At 48.3% G+C, this 23,092-nt stretch overlaps 1 protein-coding gene across 1 annotated transcript; it reads right to left on the bottom strand.

The window, feature by feature from the left end:
- Window positions 1-2,731: 2,731 nt before the first annotated feature.
- KLHDC10 (kelch domain containing 10) lies at window positions 2,732-22,987 on the bottom strand. Its single transcript, XM_034062992.1, has 9 exons — window positions 22,859-22,987; window positions 11,224-11,445; window positions 10,565-10,719; window positions 9,261-9,409; window positions 8,562-8,646; window positions 7,474-7,540; window positions 6,846-6,893; window positions 5,467-5,606; window positions 2,732-4,264 (listed from the first exon to the last, which is right to left on the bottom strand). Exons 1-9 carry the CDS (start codon window positions 22,959-22,961, stop codon window positions 4,055-4,057), a joined length of 1,179 nt encoding a protein of 392 aa, XP_033918883.1. The 5' UTR covers window positions 22,962-22,987; the 3' UTR covers window positions 2,732-4,054.
- Between the last annotated feature and the right edge of the window lie 105 nt (window positions 22,988-23,092).

Raw genomic sequence — 23,092 nt, forward strand, 5'->3', positions numbered from 1 at the left:
TTAGGATGTGTTGCACTGGGAGAAGGTTTCTGAGAAGAGCCTCTTGGTCTTCCATGCAGTTGGTGATCTGAAGCCTGGAAGGGACTGAGGTCTGGGGACCACATGGGGCTTCTTGATGGCACTAGAAATGCACCAAAAAGTGGTTTTCAGCTCTTTTGTCACTAAAGCAGTTTTGTATAAATCAGGAACAAGTTTGTTTCTTCTTACATGAGCCCTTGGTCACTTGTCCAGGTCCCTACAACCCAGGTTAGGGATGGTCTTGGGTTGGTGGCCACTTGGTGCCTCAATGATGTAGTGGGCACTGGGCAGCAGCAATGGCTCAGTTGGAGCCAGCATCCCTGGGAGCAGAGCAGGAAGCACTCACTCTCTCCTGTTAATGCTATGGGGACAGGGCCAGCAGTGGGGTGGCTTTGGGCTCCAGCTCTTGTTTCCAGCCTTGTCCAGGGTCATCCTTGCTCAGAGGCCTCTTACCGGCTCCTGGGAAGGGTCAGGGATTCCCTTGGTGCTGTTTGCATGGTACAAGGTGTGACCAGGGCCCAGCTCATCTCCCCCTGGGAAGGGAAACACCAGTGGGTGAGGTGACAAAGAAGGTGCCTTGGACTGGTTTATTGTCAGAGCTTTAACAAACACCCAAACCAACCCCAAAGCAGGACACTGACAATACATGAACACAGGTTCCTGTGCCCCTTCTCCCTCCCCAGCTTGATGTTGGCATAAAAACCAGGAAGGGGACCACTGCTCAGAGCCTCCAGTGAACACTGGACTCCAAAACATCCCATAGTCAACAGTAAGACAGGACTAGACATGGAACAGCCCAGAGATGTGGGCAGCAGCTCGATAGCAATCAATGGTGCTGCTTTATCAAGCTCTTTTGCTGGCAGAGCATCAGTATGGACAATCCAGATGGTTGGGAATGTTCCTGGGTGAGTATGCGAAGTTGGCTGATGGCTCAACAGCAATAGGAGATGGAAAAGGTGTGGAATGAGCAGGCAGATGATGGCACTGAGCAGATTCTCCAGCTGAGGCCAAGCTGAAAGCATCTACCCAGGGCTGAGGGATGCTTTGGGGGTCTCTTAGAGCCAGTCCTTGTGTCTATGGAAGCAGGCCCAGCTCAGCAGTACCTGCTGGTTGGCTGCAAGGATGGCCTGAAGAGGACTCACATCACCACAAGCTGCTCTGCTTGAGGCTGGTGGCAGGGATAAGGTGGGTGAAGGCAAACCCCTGTTCTAAGGTTGATTTCTCTCTCTTGGTGTGTCCTGTCCCATCCCCAGCAGCTTTCTGGATGTGAGCTCTTCTCCCTCTATGAGTTGCTGCAGATGTTGAATCCTTGTTCCTCTCCCTTAGGGAAATCATGGCTCTGCCCTGGCAGAGGCAGTAACTGCTGTTTTGCTTTCACATGGAATTGCAGAGAGGGAATTAACTTGCCTTTAAAAGGAACTAGCACCTGGGTATCACCTGGGATGCAGGTGAAGACAAACAGGAGATGGAGCAAGAAACACTGGAGCCATGTATCCCTCAAGCTCAACAGTGAGTGGAGCGGCAGGAACTCGAACCCTTAGAAGGGAGCTGGGTGCTTTGCAGTGCTTAAACCAAGGCAGTTTTAGGAAGGAACAGCCCCTGAGGTCTTGTACCTATCATACAGGTGACTGGGATGGGAGAGATGGGCTCTGGGCTTGCACTTACAGTGGTCCAGCCATGAGATGCACCTTGAGTTTGGGTGACCCAGCAGTACCTTGGTGTGTCAGAGGGATGTCAAGGGTTGTATCATCCTCCCTGAGTGGCTGAACACATCCCATGTCAGGGTTTGAAGCTAAGATTAAGTGACAGTGTTATAGGTGTCACTACAGAACCATGCTGAGGCCAGATGTGGCCTTCCCTGTGTTCACATCTGGGGGAAAGCTACTGCCCCCATGGCCCTGCCAAAGCAAGGAGGACACAAGAGCTCAAGGACATACTTGCTCAGAGACCCAGGCTTGGATGGCTTTAATACTGCCTTGGTGCTGATGGGAGATGCCCTTTAGGGTAAGGGAAGAATCAGCACGTGTATGATTGGGTTGTTGCAGTACAAAGGTCCCAGTAAAACTGGAGGCCAGGAGGCAAAGCTGAAATGCAGACATTCAGCTTCTGCAAGGAGAGTCACTGAGCTCAGAAGATGGAGAAAGGATCCATTGGCCCAATGTGGTCCTACAGAAGATGACATCCGAAGCCAGGGGCAGGAGAGCAGGTATCCCATTCCCCATCTGCCTGCACGGGCTGGGCTCACTGCTGAGCTGCAGCAAGCAGTCAGGGGGCTTGGAAGGGGTTGAAATAGGGTGATGATTCTCTCCAGGAGCACAGGTTCTGAGCCAGAAACTAGCCTAAAGGCAGACGGGACTGTCAAAGCCATGTGGCACAGCTGAGGTTCCCAGCTCTGCCCTTTGAGCTGCAAAGGTACACCAAATGGGACATAAACCAGAGCTGCAAGCTGCTGCCACCAGTTTGTGTGGGGCAAAGCACCAGCCAATGCTTCAGGGGTATGTCCAACCTTTGTTTTCTTGGGATTTGGAGGGGAAAAAGCAGCAAGTGAGGCTATAATGCGGGGAAAACTATGCCCAAGAACAGGGAAAGCTTAATATTGGGGTGAATCAGTAGGAGAACTTTACCCCTAACAGTCAGCTGGGTGCTCCCTAAGGGGGGTAGCAGGGAGTGATGAGGCAGTGCTGTTGAAATTAACAACAGAAAGCCAATGCTATGGTTTATTTAAATGTAATCTCTTCAAAAGAAACTAACCCCACAAGAGACCCCTTTGTCTCTGATGGGAGGAAGGGGAAGGGACTTGGAAAAGCTGATTTAAAAGAAAAGGCACTTAAAAATGGTCTTCAACTGAAAAGGACTTTGCACAAACGTGATGCCAGCCAAGTGGAGGTGCTCCAACAGCCCCTTAGTGTGGTCTCCAGAGCCAACATCACTGTATATGGAGCACAGCAACACAGGGGCCAGCCTCCTGCCTGTGTGGCCATAACCACTGCTCACAGCAAGAGGGAGAGATGTTCCCTCTCCCCATCTTTTGATGCTGTGTTTCCTGGGATGAGCAGTCCGTGAGCTCCCAAGGAGCCAGGAAGCCACTCAGGAAGCTTGGTTAAAACCACACACAGCAATAGCATCCCCACCCCAGGGGAACATGAAACCGAGTAGAAAAGGCCAACTGGGAGGAAGGAAAACACAAAGCTCATGCCCAGGCATTGGGGCTGATGTACTGCAGGTTAAAAGCGAGCTCTGATCGCTCCAGGGTGAGTTTCTGCTATTGCAAGGAGAGAGTAAGAGTTAAAACAGCTTCAGCACAAACCTTTCCCGCCCCTCAGCACCCTGAGTAAACTACACAATAGTCCAGGAAGTGGCAACTTTTAAGCAGTCTTCCAAGCAAACATTTCCACATGAAAAGGTGAGGAACACACAGACAGGGGATGGTTCAAGTCACTGCACTGGAAAAGCTGCACAGGCAAAGCTTCACTCGCTGCCCCATGCGACGTTCCAGCCGTCTTCTGAAGCTCCAGGAGATGGGAACATGCCCATGGAACACATGCAAAGCCTTCAAAAGCAGGAGCTCTTGGGTTTCGAGAACTCAGCTGGGTGGGAGATCAGTGTTCTGCAAAGTAAAAGAAGAGGGTGGCTGCTGCTCGGCACTGAGCATCCTCTGTTAGATACAGCCTGTGGAAATAAAGAGTTGAATGCATCACATGTAAGCATGGGCTTGGACATTCCCAAAGCTCCCGCCCTCCCCAGTTTAGTTGCAAGCATGTGCTGACACCAGATTAATGGCTGGCTGTTAGGAAACAGTTACCAGAGAACAGTTTTTTGGATTAATGGTGTAATTTAGAGATCCATAAATAAAAAGTGGCTTTTCAACAACTGAAAGTAACAATCTCTACGAAGGCATCGATGTAGTTGCTGAGTAAGGCGCTGAGCAGGTTCCTCCATGTTCTTAGCAAGACCATCCATGGTATCCATAAATAAGGGGAGGTGGGAAGGGGGCTTCTGGAACGTAGTATGTCTTGGACGGAAGCATGAGCTGGTCTTATTTTAGTCGCTCAACAAGTCCCTGTGTCAGTCCAAGGTGCAACAGCTGAGATCTGGAGAGGACTGCTAAGTGAGGGAAGTACTCCAGGAGCTTCTCCCAGGACAGTTCCAGCAGGCTGGGCACCACCAGCCACATTTTAAACAGAGAGCCAGTTCGTTTGTTCTCATGGATGTTGACCACCCCTCCATGAACGTACATGCAGCCAGCCTAGGTGGGAAAAGAGGGAGTTACACAGGGCACAGAAGGTGCTGAGGAGAAACACAGGTAGGAAAAGCAGGATTTAGCTCTCCAGATTCCCAGCTGGTTAAATCACAGAGTGAGATTCAACTCATACACCTCTGTGTGCACATAGACGTGTCAGTGCCTGAGCCAGTTGTCCTCCTCTCATAGCCAAAGGGAGGAATCAGTGCTGAAGAGCTCATCCCAAAGCATGGATCTGCTATTTCGAGCGCTCTGCTCTGTATTTTAGGTGAATTCTACCCCAAAAAATACATTTTAAGAGTTGGGCAAAGCATTAGTAAGTTAGTATGGAACCAGTATGGGTTTCAGCTAAAAAGAATGTACTCTCTTAAATTACATTCCCTCTGCCCCCTCAGCACAGGAGTGACATGAGAAATAGAAGAAGCTCAGTTGCTAACCCATTTAATGAGTGGCATTTCTTTAACATACAGGAAAACAAAGGGCATTCCTGCTGTGTTCAGGCACCGACCTACAGTTCCCTGCTTGGGAAACACCTTGATCAGACCAGTTTCCCAAGAAGTTGCATTTATAGCTATCTCCAAATGAGGTGAAACCTGCACTTACAACCAAAGAACCCGATTTCTGCCCTCACCCATTGGCCCTAAGGTAATGGATGAGCTGAAATCACAGCTAGATGTCTTTCTTGCTGCCTGCAGCCTATCAATCACAGGTGTCTAAGCTTCTGGTTAACACAAACTGCTCTGGTAGTACCTTCCTATACTTTGTTATATATATAAATACTTCCTATACTAACCTATATTTTGTTAGCAGTGTCTTTCAAAGAGAGCTACTCACCTGTAATCCTTCACCTCAGGCTGTTCTCAGTAAGCAAAACCCATTTACTTAGGGCACTATTTGTCCTTTTTCCTTCTACAAACAGGAACTGCTGCTCATACATAGAATTAGTCCTCAGAGCTGATCCAGTTTAAAAGCTAAAATGCATCACTGCTTTTAGAGAGCAGAACATACTGCGTGTTCCAGCTCTTCAAACAGCAGCAGGAGTAAAAACAGTCAATGCAGTGACCTCACACATCAGCCTTTAGCTCCTACAGTGGAGGTCACCTCCTTAGTAACCCTGCTTCAGCTCTATCTGCAGCCCACACAAACGTCAGAGTGGGTGGATGAATAGTTTGAACTTCAGATTCGTAGGAAACAAATGAGTCACTTACTGGTGTGACAGCAGCACAGTGAAAATACACTGGCTCTGGCATGGCAGCTGGCAGCTTGACCCACTGGAAAGTCTGTAGATTCAACTTCCAAACGTCTCCCAGAATTGCTTCTCCATTGTAGCCTCCACAAACAAACACATCTGTAGGAGAGGAAAGCCAAAGTGCTTACAGACCCAGCCATCCTTGGTGCAGTAACTGCAGAACATGCTGGGACTTGAGTCACTGATCACCCTTCCAGAGGAGTTTTAGGATCAACAATTGCTTCACCTCAACAGAAGATCTTAGAACCTCCCAAATTGGTCAGCACAGGAGCCACTCACAGAATCCCAGCCTGATTTGGATTGGAAATGACCTTAAAACTCCTCCAGTTCCAACCCCTGCCACAGGCAGGGACCCCTTCCACTGGAGCAGCTGCTCCAAGCCCCTGTGTCCAACCTGGCCTTGAACACTGCCAGGGATGGGGCAGCCACAGCTTCTCTGGGCACCCTGTGCCAGCGCCTCAGCACCCTCACAGGGAACAGCTTCTGCCTAAGAGCTCAGCTCAGTCTCCCCTCTCTTGGGCAGGTTCAAGCCATTCCCCTTGGCCTGTCCCTACAGGCCCTTGTCCAAAGCCCCTCTCCAGGTTTCCTGTAGCTCCTTTAGGCACTGGAGCTGCTTTAAGGTCTCCCTGGAGCCTTCTCTATCTTCTGACATTGATCATATAAAATCATAGAATCATAGAATAGTTAGGGTTGGAAAGGACCTTAAGATCATCCCTGAACAACCTCACCTCAGAACTTGGCTTCCAGGACATGGCCTCACTTTGTCTTTCTGTAAAGACTATACAGCCCTCAAGCTGTAGAAGTAGCATCATTCATTCTTGTTCAGGAGCTTGTAACCAGTAAGTTGTAAAGCACCATGGACACATGTGCCTAAAACATGCTATTTTACACTGAGGTGGCCACATGAGCTTTAGATGTTGCATAAAATACTGCAGAATTCCAGGAAATGACTGTTCAGGGCAGAATTCACCTACAGCAGCAAAATCCCTCAAAGAATGAAGGGATCAGCCAGGTTGGAAAAGCCCTTTAAACTCATCCAGTCCAAGCATTCCCCAGCCCTGCCAAGGCCACCACTAACCCCTGGCACTGAGGGCCTCATCTCCACAGTGTGTGAACACTTGCAGGGATGGTGACTCCAGCACTTTCCTGGGAAGCAGAGTGGTGCCAACTGGGCAGCTTAAGGCCTGTTTATGAGAAAGAAATCCTCTTCCAGAAAAGACACATGTGCCCTGCAGTAGTCTCAAATGCGTGCGGAAGGCCAGAAGCTCGCAGGCTAGAAGGATGAGGTTCTCATTGCTAGGTTGTATAAGATACACCAGTACTCGAGGTAGATCTTACCATTTTTGATCTGAACACAGCTATGGCATCTTCTGGCTGCTGGGAAGCCTGAGGAGAATGAAGAGAAAAGTCAATTATAGTTGCTTTAAAGTGCTTGGGCAAACTGGTGATTATATTTCAACACATAACCATGGATAGGAGGCACTTGCCTCCTTTATAAGGGGCTTCTTCCTACAATTCCAGGTATAACATCTCTAATTCAGCAACTGCTGTTCCAGGTTTGACTCCTACTTGCTCTCCAGGGAAGGAAGAAACGTGCTGGAATCTCACCCCCCACAGAGTCCAGCTCTCAGCTCTGGCTTGGTGAAAGCAGCAGCCAAGGTTCCAGGGAAACCCTTACTGCTACCCAGGCCAGCATGTGGTCCCTCAGAGGGAGCAGAGGTGATGTGTATCTTCTGGGAGGAGAGCCAGCCACTGTCATCCTTCCCAGCCAGGGAGGGAGAGAAGCCAGGCTGCTAAATATGCTTCAGATGGGTTTCAGCTCTTAACAAGCAGGACCTTGAAGCCAGTGTTGTCACATGCTGTACAACATGGTTATGAAGAAGGCTTTCAGACTGCCAAAAAACTGCATCTTCAAGCATCTTGGCCACTCTCTAAGGGAAATTCCAGGCAGAAATTCCAGACTCACCAACTTTCTCGTGAGGTTTTGTGGCAATTTCCTCCCAGGTGTTGGTTTCAATGTTGTAGGCATGGATCTGAAGAGATGAAGAGGAGCCATTAGTTCCTCCTGGCCCTCCCATCACGCCGATGACGCAGTTTCAGGCTCTGACCCAGGAAGCCACTATAAATACCACCTCTTTCTCGTTAAGTGTAAAACCAAAAATAGCTAATCTCAGCCAGTGACTAAGCAGGTATAAAATCACCTTCAAAGAACAGCAGCTTACTAAAGTTTTCATCTCAGGCTTTGCTATTTGAGCCCTTCAGCTGAAGAAAAAGAACAGTGCTTCTAAAAACCTGAAGCCCTTAAATCCACGCCCTCCAGTTCTCAGAAGTGTTTAGATATGCTCATGTTCATGTTCATACTGCACGTAAGGAGAAAAGAAATGCAGAAAATGGAGAGATAAAAAGTCATTTCACTGCTGCAGTTTCACCTTATTTGGAAGCAGAGCACTATCTGAAGTGTTCTCATTTATCATTTTGGTGCTCAAGATGATTTCGCTCTTCCCTCCCCAAGTTGTATTGGAAAGAAATGTGTACCACAAGAAAGGAAATTAAAGCTTATAATTAAGGGAGAAGAGAAGAAAAGAGTCACTGTATCAATATATGAACTTAACATCAAGCAATTCCTTCATCTTAGAATCATGGGATGATTTGGGTTGAAGGGACCTTAAAGTTCCAACCCCCTGCCACAGGCAGGGACCCCTTCCACTGGAGCAGCTGCTCCGAGCCCCTGTGCCCAACCTGGCCTTGAACACTGCCAGGGATGGGGCAGCCACAGCTTCTCTGGGCACCCTGTGCCAGCGCCTCAGCACCCTCACAGGGAACAGCTTCTGCCTAAGAGCTCAGCTCAGTCTCCCCTGTTCTGGCAGGTTCAAGCCATTCCCCTTGGCCTGTCCCTACAGGCCCTTGTCCCAAGCCCCTCTCCAGGTTTCCTGTAGGCCCACCTTTAGGTATTTGCACTTTCCTGTTTTGGCACAAGTACAACATTAGAAAGATGTCCTAAGTGTTTTAAAAGGAGAATCTCTGGTAACAGATGCGCAAAATGAAGCTGATTACCTTATCTAAGGAATAAGCTGTCCAGGAAGTTCCACCTCCCAGGATATAAATCCGTTGACCATCGTGGGCTATTTCATGTCTGTACCTGGAAGTATAAAAAAGGACTTTGCAGCACAAGCAATCAGTGCAACAACAAAAGCCTTCTGGAAAACACCATTACATTGTAGTGGTTTAAGCAGACAGCCCAAGAGGCCATGCTTCATCAGTTCCTCAGGCTGAGAGCATTCAGAAGACATGGCAGCTTTCATGAGCAATCTAAGCTGCACCTCTCAAGCTTGAAGGCATCTTCTGAGAGCAGAGCACCACAGAACTCAAGTACAATGATTTATGGAGCACCATAACCATCAATATTTCAACCTAAGATGGTCATGGATTGATCTCCCTGCCCTCCTTCCTCCACACCTTGGTACAGAACAGGACAAAGGACAAGGAGCAACTGGAACCTCTTCTCTTCCTCAGCACTCACCAGCTGCTCCAGGTCCCCAGCTCTGTTCTGGCACCACAAAGCCCAAATCAGCACCCTGGCAAAGGCTTCACAGACCCTTTGCACACCAGACTGTAGGAGCACTGGCTGTGCCAGGTTCACAGCCAAAACCACTGCTCTGAGAGCACTCTGCCTGTGTGTTCTCAGCTTCTCACTCCCAGTAAAGGTGGTGAGTCCCCAGTGAAAAAGCTCTTTGAGACTGCCCAGCTTCTCACCTCTCCTCTGGCATGTCACAGGACATGTTGTTTGGTTTCAGCTGGATCCACTCTCTAGTGTTGAGGTCGAGCTTATGGAGGTCAGTGCTGTAAATATAACCAGTTGTTCCTCCAAACACATAGAGACAACCATTGATGATGGCCATAGCCTGGCAGGTAACAGAGAGAAACCAGTTAAAAGGGACACATGACAACCTGTGTCTGAGAGAGGGTTCCTGTCCTTCCAAAGCAAGCCACTGCCTGAAAAGCTCTACCTACAGTTCACAAAGTGAGCAACATGAAGGGCAACCAATGATGATATACAATAGATGGGGGGCAGGAGGTGTTTGCAGGAGTGGAAAGTAACTCCATGATCACAAGATGAAGACCTAGAAGTGGAGCTGCTGAGCTTTAGGCATCACACAGGGCAGATTGGTGCAGTAGGGGCTCTCAGGAGCTAAACCCAAAGCACAGTTAACCCTAAACCTCTTCCATGCTGACCTTATACAGATACTGTTACAGAGATTCTTATAAACCAGCTATCAGATAGCCAGTGGCATTAAAGATAACAGGGGAAACCCCATAGTGGGCCATTCAGACTCAACAAAAGAGAGAGTGTGCAATTGGAAAGCACACAGGACTATTACCCTACTGAAACTGTGAAGGCACCATTCCCTGGTGCAGTCCAAGGTGGAAGCAGAAACATTCTGCTCCCAACTACCTGTTTGCCCAACGCCAGCTCGAGCTGAACTGAGAAAAAGGAATGCTGCTTTCTTTATCCAACCATCTGGCACGCATCTGAAGGAGACATTAGATGGGTTATAAATGTCTGCACCACAAGTACATTGGGAGTATTATTGGAAAGCACAGCAAAAGGTGGCAGCCTCCTGTGAGAGTCAATCTGTTGTTTTGTACATCGTGTTTACCCAGGATATTATGGAAAGTCCTCAATGTTGTTATTCTATTACAAAGAAGATCTACTAGCCACTGTTTTCATTTATAATTTGAGTTTTAAAGGCTTTAAGGAGGCTGCAGAGCAACTCTAGAACCTACCTAGAACTCTAGAACCGTTCCTTAAATCAGGCATACTTTTGCATTCAACTGCATCTGGCAGGTAGTGAACAAATTCTGGCTTTTCTAACTACAAGAAAACTATTCCTCTGAAAACCTAAAGAACCAAGACTGCTCTATTTATGAGTGAACCTGCCTCTACTTACACTTACATACACAGAGAACAACTCGAGGAGAAGAGAGCTCTGTGCTCCATGGCACACAGCCCAGTGTACACAGGCACAAAGTGCCTCACAAGGCTCTGTCCTTCATACCTGCCCATAGATTCGATTTGGTTTCTTTCCTCGGCAGCTGAGCAGAGCCCATCTTTTGTACTTGACATTGCAGACGTGGACGTCGTTGCCATTGCTCTCCCCAAAGGGGATTCCAGTACCCCCAAACACCAGCAGGTTGTTGCCATGAAGCACAACTAGGGGAAGACACAGAGCAGTGAGAGTTGTTGCTGTGAGATGCAGTGAAACAGAGCAAGACTGCTCTGGAGACAACAGAGTTCAATATTGTTCAGTACCCTACAATTCACACTCTGCATTTATGGCTTTGAAATGCCCTAAAGGAGAAAGAATGCAACCTAAAACCATGGAAACCAAAGGCCTACTTTTAAAAATGGGCAGTGAACAAAGAGATCTATTCTGGGATGCTCTGGGATGTCTGAGTGCACTGAGCATCAACCTGCTGGTCGTGCAGGTGCAATGCAACTATTAAATACCTGAGGACAACCTCTTGCATTTGAAACTCTTTGCCTTAACCTGAGCAAAGGGGGAAAGAAAAATCACAAAAGCAACCCAAACTCAGGGCCTACAGCTGGAAACAGGATCCAGATTGCCCAGTTCTTGCCCAGTTTCACATTCCACAAGGGACATTGACTAAAATAGCTTCAGGAGAGGGTGCACAGGAATTGAGTTTCCATACGTACGTGACATGGAGGCCAGTTCCCTGGGCATGTAGCCTTCAGTGCTCATCTGGTGCCAGGTGTCTGTAGCAAAGTTGTACCGCCAGAGTTCCCTGAAGAGGGGGTAGTCCTCATTCTCTGGCCCTCCAGACTCCTCGTAGTCAGGGTTGTAGCCTCCAAATACATACAAGTTGGCATTATCTGCCACACAACGATGGCCACTTCTTGCTGGTGGAGATCTGTGGCCTACAACAAAACAAGAAGTTAAAAGAGCTTCAGTGAATGGACAGCAGAGGAGCTGAGCTTGCATGTGAGGGTCAGGAATACACCCGCTGGTGGCTCTTTTAGGCATTGGAGCTGCTCTAAGGTCTCCCCTTAAGGAGTCTTCTCTTCTCCAGGTGGAACCAGCCCAGATCTCTCAGCCTGGCTCCAGAATTGAGCAATTCCAGCTCTCTGGTGGTCCTCCAACAAGAGTGTCTGGTGTTTAGCCACAGAGAAGCACATCTGCAGCCAGGAGGACACAGCTCTGTAGTGACAGATCCACTTCTCCAAGCAGAGCCTTGGGTGACATGGTCTAGTGTGAGGCATCCCTGCCCATGGCAGGGGGTTGGAACTGGATGATCTTAAGGTCCTTTCCAACCCAAGCCATTCTGTGATTCTATGTCACCATCTCATTCATGTCTCCAGCCCCTGGATCACATCGGCCTAGAGACCTGCCTGCAGGGTGATGCACAACAATCCTTCCATGTGTCAATCCTTCCATGAGACCGATTTCTGAGCTATTTTACAAATTCCCCCTTCTGTCACTCTCTGTGGCAGATTTCACTTAGGAAACAGTTCCAAAATGTTTATATTTGAGCTGTCAGATGGGAATAAAGAAGAAAAGTAATGATCTGCTCTGCCCTCCTACACAAACCTGCTCTTGTTTCTCCTCTTTTGCTCCTGGCATCTTGTATCTCAAGAAGGCTCTTTCACCTTGGACACCCCTCGGCTACCTAAACATTAAGCAACACAGGTCTGATACAGCAAGTATCTGGGACAACAGCCCAAGAGGGACGTGGAGCTGTTGGAGTGAGTGCAGAGGAGGCCATGGAGATGCTGCAAGGGCTGGAGCAGCTCTGCTCTGGAGCCAGGCTGAGAGAGCTGGGCTGGGGCAGCCTGGACAAGAGAAGGCTCCTGAAGGGGAGACCCCAGAGCAGCTCCAGTGCCTAAAGGGGCTGCAGGAAAGCTGGAGAGGGGCTTGGGACAAGGGCCTGTAGGGACAGGCCAAGGGGAATGGCTTGAACCTGCCCAAGAGAGGGGAGACTGAGCTGAGCTCTTAGGCAGAAGCTGTTCCCTGTGAGGGTGCTGAGGCGCTGGCACAGGGTGCCCAGAGAAGCTGTGGCTGCCCCATCCCTGGCAGTGCTCAAGGCCAGGTTGGACACAGGGGCTTGGAGCAGCTGCTCCAGTGGAAGGGGTCCCTGCCCGTGGCAGGGGTTGGGACTGGATGGGCTTTAAGGCCCCTTCTAACCCAAACCATTCCATGATGAAAATCTGCTCATAGACAAAGGCACTTTCACTGGGAGGATGCACAGAGGGAACCCATCCAAGATCCTACAGATGCTTCATTACAGGCAGACACAGCCCTTCCCAAAAGGGCTGCCCACCCTCTTTACTATACACCAATGGGAATAAAAGCAGGGAGGACAGGCTCAGGACTCAACAGGAACAGACAATAGAAGACTGATTCAGTCCAGGAGAACCTACAGAGCAATATTCTTGTTGGAGAACAGCAATTGATCAAAAAGCAATTCCAAGCTTGCTTGGGTTCGATGCGCAAGAGTCAAGCACAGTGCCAGATGTGGATGGTTTCCTACAAGATACAGGTCCACATAAGGAATGTAAAAGATGAAAGGAACAGAAAATGATCAGGTCCTGAACAAAGAAGTTGGTTTGAGACACGTGTAGGAAACAGGGAGGTTTCAGAAACGATGTTTTCTATGCAATACGAGTGTTATGGTGAGAGTAACTCTAAGCTTCATCTTGAGGAGGATATATAACAGTCCCCAGAGATGTACAACTTCAGTGTGTAACCATCACTCCCTCAAGCACATCCTCTGCTTGTGGCACCTCACGACCTGCTCTGGTTCAGTTGACAGTAAAGAGAAAACCCCCAAAATCATATCCCAGGCTGGTTTGTGTTAGAAGGGACCTTAAAGCTCCTCCAGTTCCAACCCCTGCCATGGGCAGGGACACCTTCCACTGGAGCAGCTGCTCCAAGCCCCATCCACCTTGGCCCTGAACCCTCAAAAGAAGTTCACTGAAGACTCCTCACCCAAACAAACCAGAGATCTTCACCACCCAATTGCTCCCACAGCTGTTTTACACACTTCTAGGATGGAACATGACTCAGAGAAACACCGAAGTAGGAGCCAGGTTTGCTTCTTAGAGGCTGTTACAATTCTCAGCAACAGATCAGACAACAATGAACAAGGCATCAAGAATCTTTCCTACAGCAAAGGTGAAATAAATGCTTTGTCCAGACTCAGTAATAAATTTTAACTCAGCACAAACAGCTTTGCTGCTTCATGTTCCCCATTTGGTGCTTTAAGCCTCAGCTCTTGTCCAGAATTCAGCTGCTCTGCAGGGTTCAGACAAACTCCTTGTGCCTGTTTTGACAGATTTGGGTTGTTTCCAGTAGCAATTGCATCTTGCAGCAATTCCCACTTTAGAAAATCAGCACTGGCTGAGAGGGGAAGAAAGTTAAGGAATTAGTGAAATAATCTATAGTCTTTGGCCTGGCTACTGAGACAGAGCAGTGTCATCAGACACATGGTGTGGCATGAACTCTGCAGCACAGAAAGGGTGGGTGTTACATGTATTCATAGTGGCAGCCAGGAAGCTACTGGCCTAAACTGTTAAACAAACATTACGTGCTTTAGAGGTGATTCACAACTGGAAAGAGAAACATCCATCCCTTTGGAACCTCTTTATTTGAAACTCTGAAGCTATCCAAAGAGATGGATTCAGTTTGAAGTGAATACATTGACAATAAAGGTATTTACAGTCAAGGTGATCCTTCAGACTCTTGAAATTGGAGCTGCTTCCAGAGGAGAATTCATCTGATGCTGAGGATCTGCAAACAAAACTGTGTTTGAGAAGCACTCGTGCCTCTCTGCAGCCTATAAAGGATCTCACGTGTCTATGCTTGGCCACAGGCAGCTCCTCCTCCTTGTTTCTTCTTCTATGTTTGCCTTGAAGGTCTCCAAAGAGAAGACTTGGAAGAACTGGAACAGGAGCTTAATTCCAGCAAGGATTAGGAGCACTGATGTACATGTTTTGCAGGGGAGCGAGGATTCAATTCAGTCACTCACTGAATTTAAAAGGTGACAGGGAATGAGGAGTTCAAATGTCACAGCAACTATAGACCCTATTTCCTTCTAGTTATAACCCCTGCCATGAGAATTTTCCAGATGGAAGAGAAGAATCATTCACTCAAGGAATCCCAGGTTGGAAAAGACCTCAAGGATCATCTGGTCCAGCCTTTCTTGGCAAAAGCAGAGTCTAGACTAGATGTCCCACACCTCGTCCAGCCTAACCTTAGCAGTGTCCAACATAAATAAGGCTGAGTCCTATATAGTGCCAACAGACTGAAAAGGAAGAGGCATAATTAAAAGAAAATAGATTAAAGAACAAAACCAAGGAGACCTTCCCTGCCATTCACTGCCCAGAATCAAAGAGGGACTTTGCCATTAAGCCCCAGAACAGTGAAGTTCCAACAGAAAGGGATCAATGTTTGATGCATGCAGGTCCTTGAGATAGCAAGACAGGTACATTAAGCCCACAGACATCCCAACTGGTTTCACCTCTTTCCATTTACCTGCAAACACATCTCTTGCCTTTAAAAGTTGCTGTTTGGAAGATATTTTGAAGACATAGAAAGGGCATCAGAAGCTGGAGCTGCTGTCAACCAGGTAATTCCAAGTACCTAACTGAGATAGTCTGGAAGGCCCATCCTTCCCCTGCAGCATTCCTGCTGCAAACCACATCTGCTGCTAGCTCCTGTCCATTCCCATCAAATCCAAGAATTCTGTGCAGTACAGGAACAAAATCCATTAACCACTCACTCAGTAACCTTGTCAGAAGCTACAGATCCTGGCCTGTCCCTGACCATGAATTCACAGCTCAGGGGAAATCCACTGTCTCAGCATTGAGCATCAAACTGGGGATGGCAGCAGCCAAAATGTTTCCTCCTGCTGTGCCTGCTACATGGTGGTGACTCCCAGGGAAAGGAGAACTGGAAATGCCAACCAGAGCCCCTGTGCAAACAAACACAACCAATTTCATTTTGCCCTGCTCAAGAATAACACATTCTCTGCTCTATTCAAGCTTTGTTTGTTCAACCCATGCTCCACATGAAGGACTGACTTCCCTACAGCTTGCTGGATTTAAGCTTCATGCTTCACTGACCCCTTCATCTCGCTGGATTAGATCCTCCCACTTGCAGAGGCCCAGAGAAGATGACTTATCTACTCATTAAACAGGGAAAAAAGTTCTCTAGTACATCTTCTGAGTCACCTATGCAAGCAGTTCCCTGGTGCCAGACATGGAAAGCAGCAGCACAGTGTCAAGACAGACCTGTGTGAAAGAGGTCATGAAGCCAGTTACAGAAAATGGTTTTCAAGTGGATGGACATAATCTGGAAAGCACTTTGTTTTCCCAGTTCAAGACTCCAGAGCAAAGCAGGAAGGAAGGATGGGAAGGTGAATTCACAAGGAGACTCCTTTTCCTTGGTCCTGAGGGCCAAAACGGGAACGATAAAACTTGCAGAGAATAAGAAGCTCCACAAACAGAATGAAGCTGAAATATCACAACAGGGACATAACTAAGGCAGGACCTAATTCAGGATGAAGCTATCCTATAGAAACCTGCTTGCTAACTATACACTGAGCTGTTAACATCCTTTTTAGGTGACTCATGGGGTGACTTCAGAGGGAGCTGATGGGATGTCCCAAACTGACTTTGTTAAAGTGGATTCCTAGTGGAACACCTTTCCTGCAAGAGGTATCATTAGAAAGCATTGTAAGCAAACAGGTGACATGAGTATCTGTTCCTGATGTGATCCAGCACAGCAACCAATGCAAGAGACATCTGTTTCTTATCTCTCCAAAGACTTTGAATCCAAATAGGTCTGTGGTGAGATGAAGGAGAAAACAAAGATGTTCATTAAGAAAATGTAAAGAAACCCTTTAGTTTGGAGGAGAAAGTGGAACGGTCCTGAATGGTGTCCAACAAGACACCAATGGTGTCAAAATGTCCCTCTTTAAGGGGAGGATGAAGCTGAACTGCACCTGCTGGTTCATAAATACTGCTCCTATTCTGACTCACACAAGCTTCAAAGTTTATTAAATTCCAACTCTGGGACCTTGACAGCAACAGAAATCTATAAATAGCCAGAAGTAACAAAACAAAACAGCACAAAGATTCCTTGGCATCAGCAGGTCATCTGAAGTTATAGAATCAGAATAGTTAGGGTTGGAAAGGACCTTAAGATCATCTAGTTCCAACCCCTGCCACGGGCAAGGACACCTTCCACTGGAGCAGCTGCTCCAAGCCCTTGTGTCCAACCTTGAACACTGCCAGGGATGGGGCAGCCACAGCTTCTCTGGGCAACCCATTCCGATGCCTCACTACCCTTACAGTAAAGTACTTCTTCCTTAAATATAATCTAAACTTCCCGTTTCAGTTTTAACCCGTTACCCTTTGTCCTATCACTACAGTCCCTAATGAAGAGTCCCTCCCCAGCATCCTTGTAGCCCCCTTCAGACACTGGAAGCTGCTATGAGGTCTCCACGCAGCCTTCTCTTCTCCAGGCTGAACAGCCCCAACTTTCTCAGCCTATCTTCATACAAGAGGTGCTCCAGTCCCTGATCATCCTCGTGGCCTCCTCTGGACTTGCTCCAACAGCTCCATGTCCTTCTGATGCCGGGGACACCAGAACTGCACACAGGGCTGCAAGTGGGGTCTCACGGAATCCATTTCATGTGTGCCTCAAATTCAGATTTAAAGACTATGCTAAAGTGTTTTAAATCAAGCCCTTCTTTCCTTCTTCTTCAGACCATGTAGAACAAAGCACGGGTTTATTTATTCCTGGAGCATAACCTAGAGATATCCAGGTGTAGCCTCAAACACTTCCCCAACAGCAACCCCAACACTGCTTTTTATAAGCTCCCTTTCTTCCCAACCTATTTTAATCACAGTATCCATAGGAAGGTCATCAGTAACGTAAAGGATCAAGCAGTTAATGCAACAAAACCCACTGTGAGATCTTGGAGAAGGTGGTTTGATTTTACAAAATAGTTAAATAAGCTGGTTCTGATCACGTACACCCACAAGAACCAAATATATCCAAATGATCCAGCCAGGATCACTTATATCCAACACAGAGAGTGAAAGGGTGATGGTTGCCAAGTTCTCACTGTGATTCCTAGGTTGTTCTTCATTCAGGGTACTCATTTTGGGCAGGTCTCTTATGTTCTGACTTGTACAGCAAGATGCTTCGGCCTCAGTGTTTTGCCTCTTTCTGCTTTCATAATAATTACAGACTCAAAGCTAACAAAAGTGGCTTTTGGTTCCTAAAGTAACAAACCAGTGGTGAACAGTATGTGTGCATCCTCTTCTCTGCCTCTTAAAGCTCTCTAAAGATGGTACCAGTGTATTTTCCCTCCTACCTGTATTTTCAACATCTGGAAGAACAGGTTTCAATATCTCCCGTTCTATTTATGCTTTCTGCAAGGCTCCTGAAGGACATCTGGGTCAAGCCAAAGTGCTGCTAGCTCACAGGACAGAGAACATGACAAGTCAATATTGACTTTGACTCCAGTCTTCAAAGCTTCATCTTTCTCATACCAGCTCATGTAATCAGAGTACTTTATAAACGTTTGGATAAGGAAGATGTAAATGTAATACCAAGGAGAAGGTTTAAAACCTGTTTGTTCCTCCAGCTGTGTTCAGCCTCCCCAGATCATGCATCTCCCTTCCAAAACACCCAACAGAGAAAGCAGCTGAGCCTAGGTCCTCAATGCCTGAGTGATGATTCTGCCCAGCGCCAAGGGCAGTCAAAGGATCCAGCCAAAGATGCCAAACACAACCCTCAGGCTGCTGGCCAAGAGCCTTTCAAATATGTGAAGTCACTAAAGCTGTGTATCAAGGAGAATGTTCATTCTCACATCCAGCTGTGAGAGGTTTAAGGTTCGGATCAACATCGAGAGCTGGTCTACTTCTTCATCCTGACTCTTCATCTTCATCATGGGGGCTTCTGGTTTCAAACCTCTTTGTAGCAATCACATACTTCAAACATTTCTATAAGCATCCAGCTGTATTTCTCATGGTTAGCAAAACAGGAATGGGATTGTAACATGAGAGAACAGCCAGTGCAGAGAATAAAATAAGTTCTTATGAGTGAACTGTCCTTATTGAGAAACCAGAGCAAAAGAGGAAACACTTGCCACAGAAATTGATATATTACAGATTTCACACCCCTAAAACTGAGTGTTGTTTGGGTTGGTTGTGGTCTGTGAAAATGTAAAAGGAAAATAAAGAACGGAATTCCGGAATATGAGAACCACACAACAGCCTAGGTCAGAAGAGACCTGGAAAATTCATCTGCTTTAACCTCTTGTGGGAAAGGAGATCAAGATGAGATTACTTAGCACCTTGTGCAGTTGCATCTTGAAACCCTCCAGTGATGGGAACCATGTCCCTGGAGAGGTTCTTCCAGTGAATGATTGTTCCTACTGTAAAAAATGTCTTTCTTACATGGAGATGAAATCTTTCCTGGTGGAACATGTACCCATTGCTCCTTGCCTTCTCCATGTGAAGAGAGATCCTCCATCTTCTTTGTGGCCGTCCTTTAAGTGCTAGGAAATCATGATGAGGTTCCACTTGAGGCTTCTCTTCTGTAGACTCATTCAGCCTCTCCTCACAGGGCAGGTTCTCCAGACCTTTGACCATATTATAAAATCATGGAAAGGTTTGGGTTGGAAGAGACCTTAAAGCTCCTCCAGCTCCAACCCCTGCCACAGGCAGGGACCCCTTCCACTGGAGCAGCTGCTCCAAGCCCCTGTGTCCAATCTGGCCTTGAACACTGCCAGGGATGGGGCAGCCACAGCTTCTCTGGGCACCCTGTGCCAGCGCCTCAGCACCCTCACAGGGAACAGCTTCTGCCTTATCTCCAACCTGAACTTCCCCTGTTTCAGTCTGAACCCATCACCCTGTCCCATCCTGTCACTACAGTCCCTGACAAAGAGTCCCTCTCCAGCATCCTTGTAGCCCCCTTCAGACACTGGAAGCTGCTCTGAGGTCTCCACGCAGCTTCTCTTCTCCAGGCTCAACAGCCCCAATGTTCTCAGCCTGTCTCCATACAGGAGCTGCTCCAGCCCCGATCATCCTTGTGGCCTCCTCTGGATTTGCTCCAACAGCTCCATGTCCTTATCTTGAGGACACCAGCGCTGCACACAGGGCTGCAAGTGAGGTCTCGCAGAGCAGAGGGGCAGGATCCCCTCCCTGAGCTGCTGCTCACGCTCTGGTAAGTGCAGCCCAGCACAAGGCGGGATTCTGGGCTCAGGTACACACTGAAGCCAGCTCATGGGGAGTTTCTCATGGATCGGCACCCCTAAGTCCTTCTCCTCAGGGCTGCTCTCAGTTACTTCTCTTCCCAACCTGTCCTCTGAACCCTCTCCAGTCTGCCCTTTTCTTGACTTGTATGGACCAGAACTGGACACAGAATCCCAGGGGCAGCCTGACAAACACTGGATAGACCAGGATGAGCCCATCCCTCTCTGCCAGTAATGTCCCTGTGGATGCAGCCCAGGACCCAATTTGCCTTTGCTGCTGATTCACACACAACCTTTTGTCCATCAGGACCCCCAGGTCCCTCTTAGCAAGGCTGCTCCCCACAACACACAGATCCCAGTCCATACCAGGATACCCTTGGGATGTCATGTTCAACTTCATCCTGCTCTTGCTTGCCCACCCTTCCAGCCTGTCCAGGTTTCTCTAAGGTAAGATTAAGGTATCACATGGACATTTCTCTTCAATCAAATGGCTTTCAGCTTGCTTCCAACCAGGACACAGGGACTTGGAATGTTTGGGGTTTAAAACCTGAACCTCTCTATACAGAAAACCTCTTACTGTGATTGCTACATCGGGATAGCTCCAGGCTATTGCGTAAATGGGAGAGGCAAAGATGTATTTTGGTCTCCAGGTTATTTCTATTCTCTAAACCCCAAGAGTCTGGTGAAAACACTGAAACAGTTTAAATGTGGACAGGGATGAGGAGAACAAACCATACACCACCTATAGTTGACATTTTTGGTCTTTCCAAAGCTTACAAACACCTAAAAATTGCTCTTCCCTTTTCTTTCCCCAATGTATGATTTTAGATGCATAAAAGAATCTTTACCCATCATGAGGCAGCAAAACCACAGATTGGTTGGGGTATTTTTGAGCTGTTAAGTCATGGTTTGTAGATGCTGCTTGAGAAATGTCCCTCTGGAGAAACCCTCAAGAGAAATGCTCCTCTTGAGAAAGCAAATGGAGCAGCACAACTCTGGCACCAGCTCCCACTTGCTGCCTGCTCACCTTTTTGTGGTCATTTCCCCAGGCAAATGAAATTCTCCACAGTGAACAAGGTGACAAAGGTCTAAAATCTGCTCTGCAAGTAGGTGGAAAAGGAGAATGTGACAGAAGCAACACCTAAATCAATGTTCATACTCTTCTGTTTAACCAAAAGGTAGTTCAGATCTACTTCAAATGACACACAGGAGCAAAAAGAACTCTCCAGGGAGGGATGTAGAAAACACATTAATGTAGCAAATACACCCAATGCCAAAGTGTGCTGCAAGTTCTTCCCATGCTTTCACAACAGAAATTTCTTATAAAAATGGGATTAAAAGGTGATAGTGCTCATTACGGGAAGAGTCTAGGGTGTTAGATGGTGGGGGAGAAATGAAGGAATGCTCCTGGAAACTCTGGAAGAGAACTGGGAGGTAGGAAAGCAAACCTGGCTGCAGGAAATGGAGCTGGGGGTGGGTAAAAACCCCATTCCTCTCTCCCTATCTCAATGGTTACATAAAGGCTGCTGCTGCTGCTGGAGCTCTAGAAATGGTACATTATCAGGTGTCAAATGGGGAGAAAACTCCAAGAATTGGCTCAAATGGGGTTTTACCGTCAGGGAGTTTTCAGGAAGCTGGGCAATCAGCTTTGGGTTTGCTCAGGTTGGACTTCAGTGCTAAGGCTGAGCTGAATGGGGACAGTGTGTCATGAGGGCTGCAGCATCTGCCCCTGTGTGCAGTATCCCACACTGGCACATAATCCAGAGGTAAAAGTGGGATCATTACAACTGTACCAGGGGGATGTGCTCCCAGTCCACTCCAGCCAATGATTAAATTCAGGAACATGAAGATAATCAGATCCTGTGTTCCCAAAAAAGGCCTTTATCACAGAAGGAAGGAAACATGTCTGAGAATCTGCCCAAAAATAGAAGGTGTGGAGCCACTCAGCACATTCACAGCAGCCTTGCAGGAGGCTGGAAGGGATTTGCTCATCCTTGCTGCAGATCCAGCTTGAGACAGGTTCCACACGGGTAGAAACACAGATCCTGGTCTGAAAGCCCCTTCCCAGCTGCTGTGGGTGCTCCAGACATTCCTACCCTATAGGCAGTGAGGGACCTCATATTCCCCAGTGAGGGATCTGAGTGGTGGGGCCAGGGCAGAAAATGATGCCTTGAGCCTGGGTAACCCCATGCTGGGTGGCACCCTCCAGCAATATGTGGTCCTTGAGGACTGGGGTGCTATGGAGATAAGTGAGGGGACCCCAAACCAACTGGATAATCACCCCATCACATAACCATGGGCTGCCCCACATCCCTTCCAATATCACAAAGCTGTTGGGAAGGGGATGATTTCTCCAGTGCTGTGATTATGGGGTAACCTCAACCTCTTCCCCCTAATAATCTGGGGCTCTTGGGGTTGGGGGTCCAGAGTCCCCCAGCATACTAACACTGCTAAAAGGGAGGTGGAGAGGTGGATGAACCACCTTTCCTAAGCCACAGGATTGGGCTGATGTCTCATCCAATGGCTTTCCGCTTGCCTGGACCCACCATCCCAGCATCACCCCTCCAAGGGAGGGGATCCTTCACCCCAAAAACCTGATATACTGGGATTGGGGGTGCAATGTCACCATAGGCTCATACAATCCCATTCAGGATCTCAGGGTGACTGTGATGGGGCTGACCTCAAATGGGACTGTGAGGTTCCCTGTCCCCACTCCTCCCTTATCCATGGGCACATGGAGCATCACCATCCACATGGAGCCGGCTGAGTTAGAGAGGGAAAAGCCACCACCCTTTAGGGTCGCAGGGTGACCCCCTTCCACCCCCGAACCTGTGGGTCCCCTTCAGCACCCTACCCCCCTTTATAAGGGGATAATCGCCCCCATTCTCATTGTATCCCCATATCCCAGACCTATTGGGCCGGGAACACCTCAGCCGCCCCCCATCCCATACCCACGGAGTACCCCAAACCCCCATCATACCCCAGAGCCGCGGGGCCGGTATCACACCCTCAGCGCATTGGGGAGCCCCCGTCCCCAGCACCAGAGGTCGGGGGCTGCCACTCACCGGTGAAGCGAGGCCTGCCCGGTAGCTGCACGAACCGGTTGAGGAGGCCGCTGCCCGGGCCCTGCCCGCCGCCCCCCCAGCCTCCGGCCGCCGCCGCCGCCATGGCCCCGGCCGCTCTCCTCAGGGCAGGCTCCCGCAGCCGCCCCCGGCTCCAACCAATCAGCGACGAGCTTCTTCCTCCGCCGCTTCTGAAAAGCGAGCTTATTGGCAGGTGGGGGAAAGCCAGGCGAGGGA

Source organism: Melopsittacus undulatus, chromosome 5, assembly GCF_012275295.1.
Source record: "Melopsittacus undulatus isolate bMelUnd1 chromosome 5, bMelUnd1.mat.Z, whole genome shotgun sequence".
In the NCBI taxonomy this organism is placed as follows: Eukaryota; Metazoa; Chordata; class Aves; order Psittaciformes; family Psittaculidae; genus Melopsittacus; species Melopsittacus undulatus.

Excerpts from the sequence above, each read along its gene's own strand:
- KLHDC10 (XM_034062992.1), bottom strand. The coding sequence starts at position 22,961 with ATGGCGGCGGCGGCGGCCGGAGGCTGGGGGGGCGGCGGGCAGGGCCCG. Across the intron at positions 11,446-22,858 it reads GGGCAGGCCTCGCTTCACCG|GCCACAGATCTCCACCAGCA; the intron begins GTGAGTGGCAGC and ends GTTTTGTTGTAG. Across the intron at positions 9,410-10,564 it reads CAAATCGAATCTATGGGCAG|GCTATGGCCATCATCAATGG; the intron begins GTATGAAGGACA and ends GTTACCTGCCAG.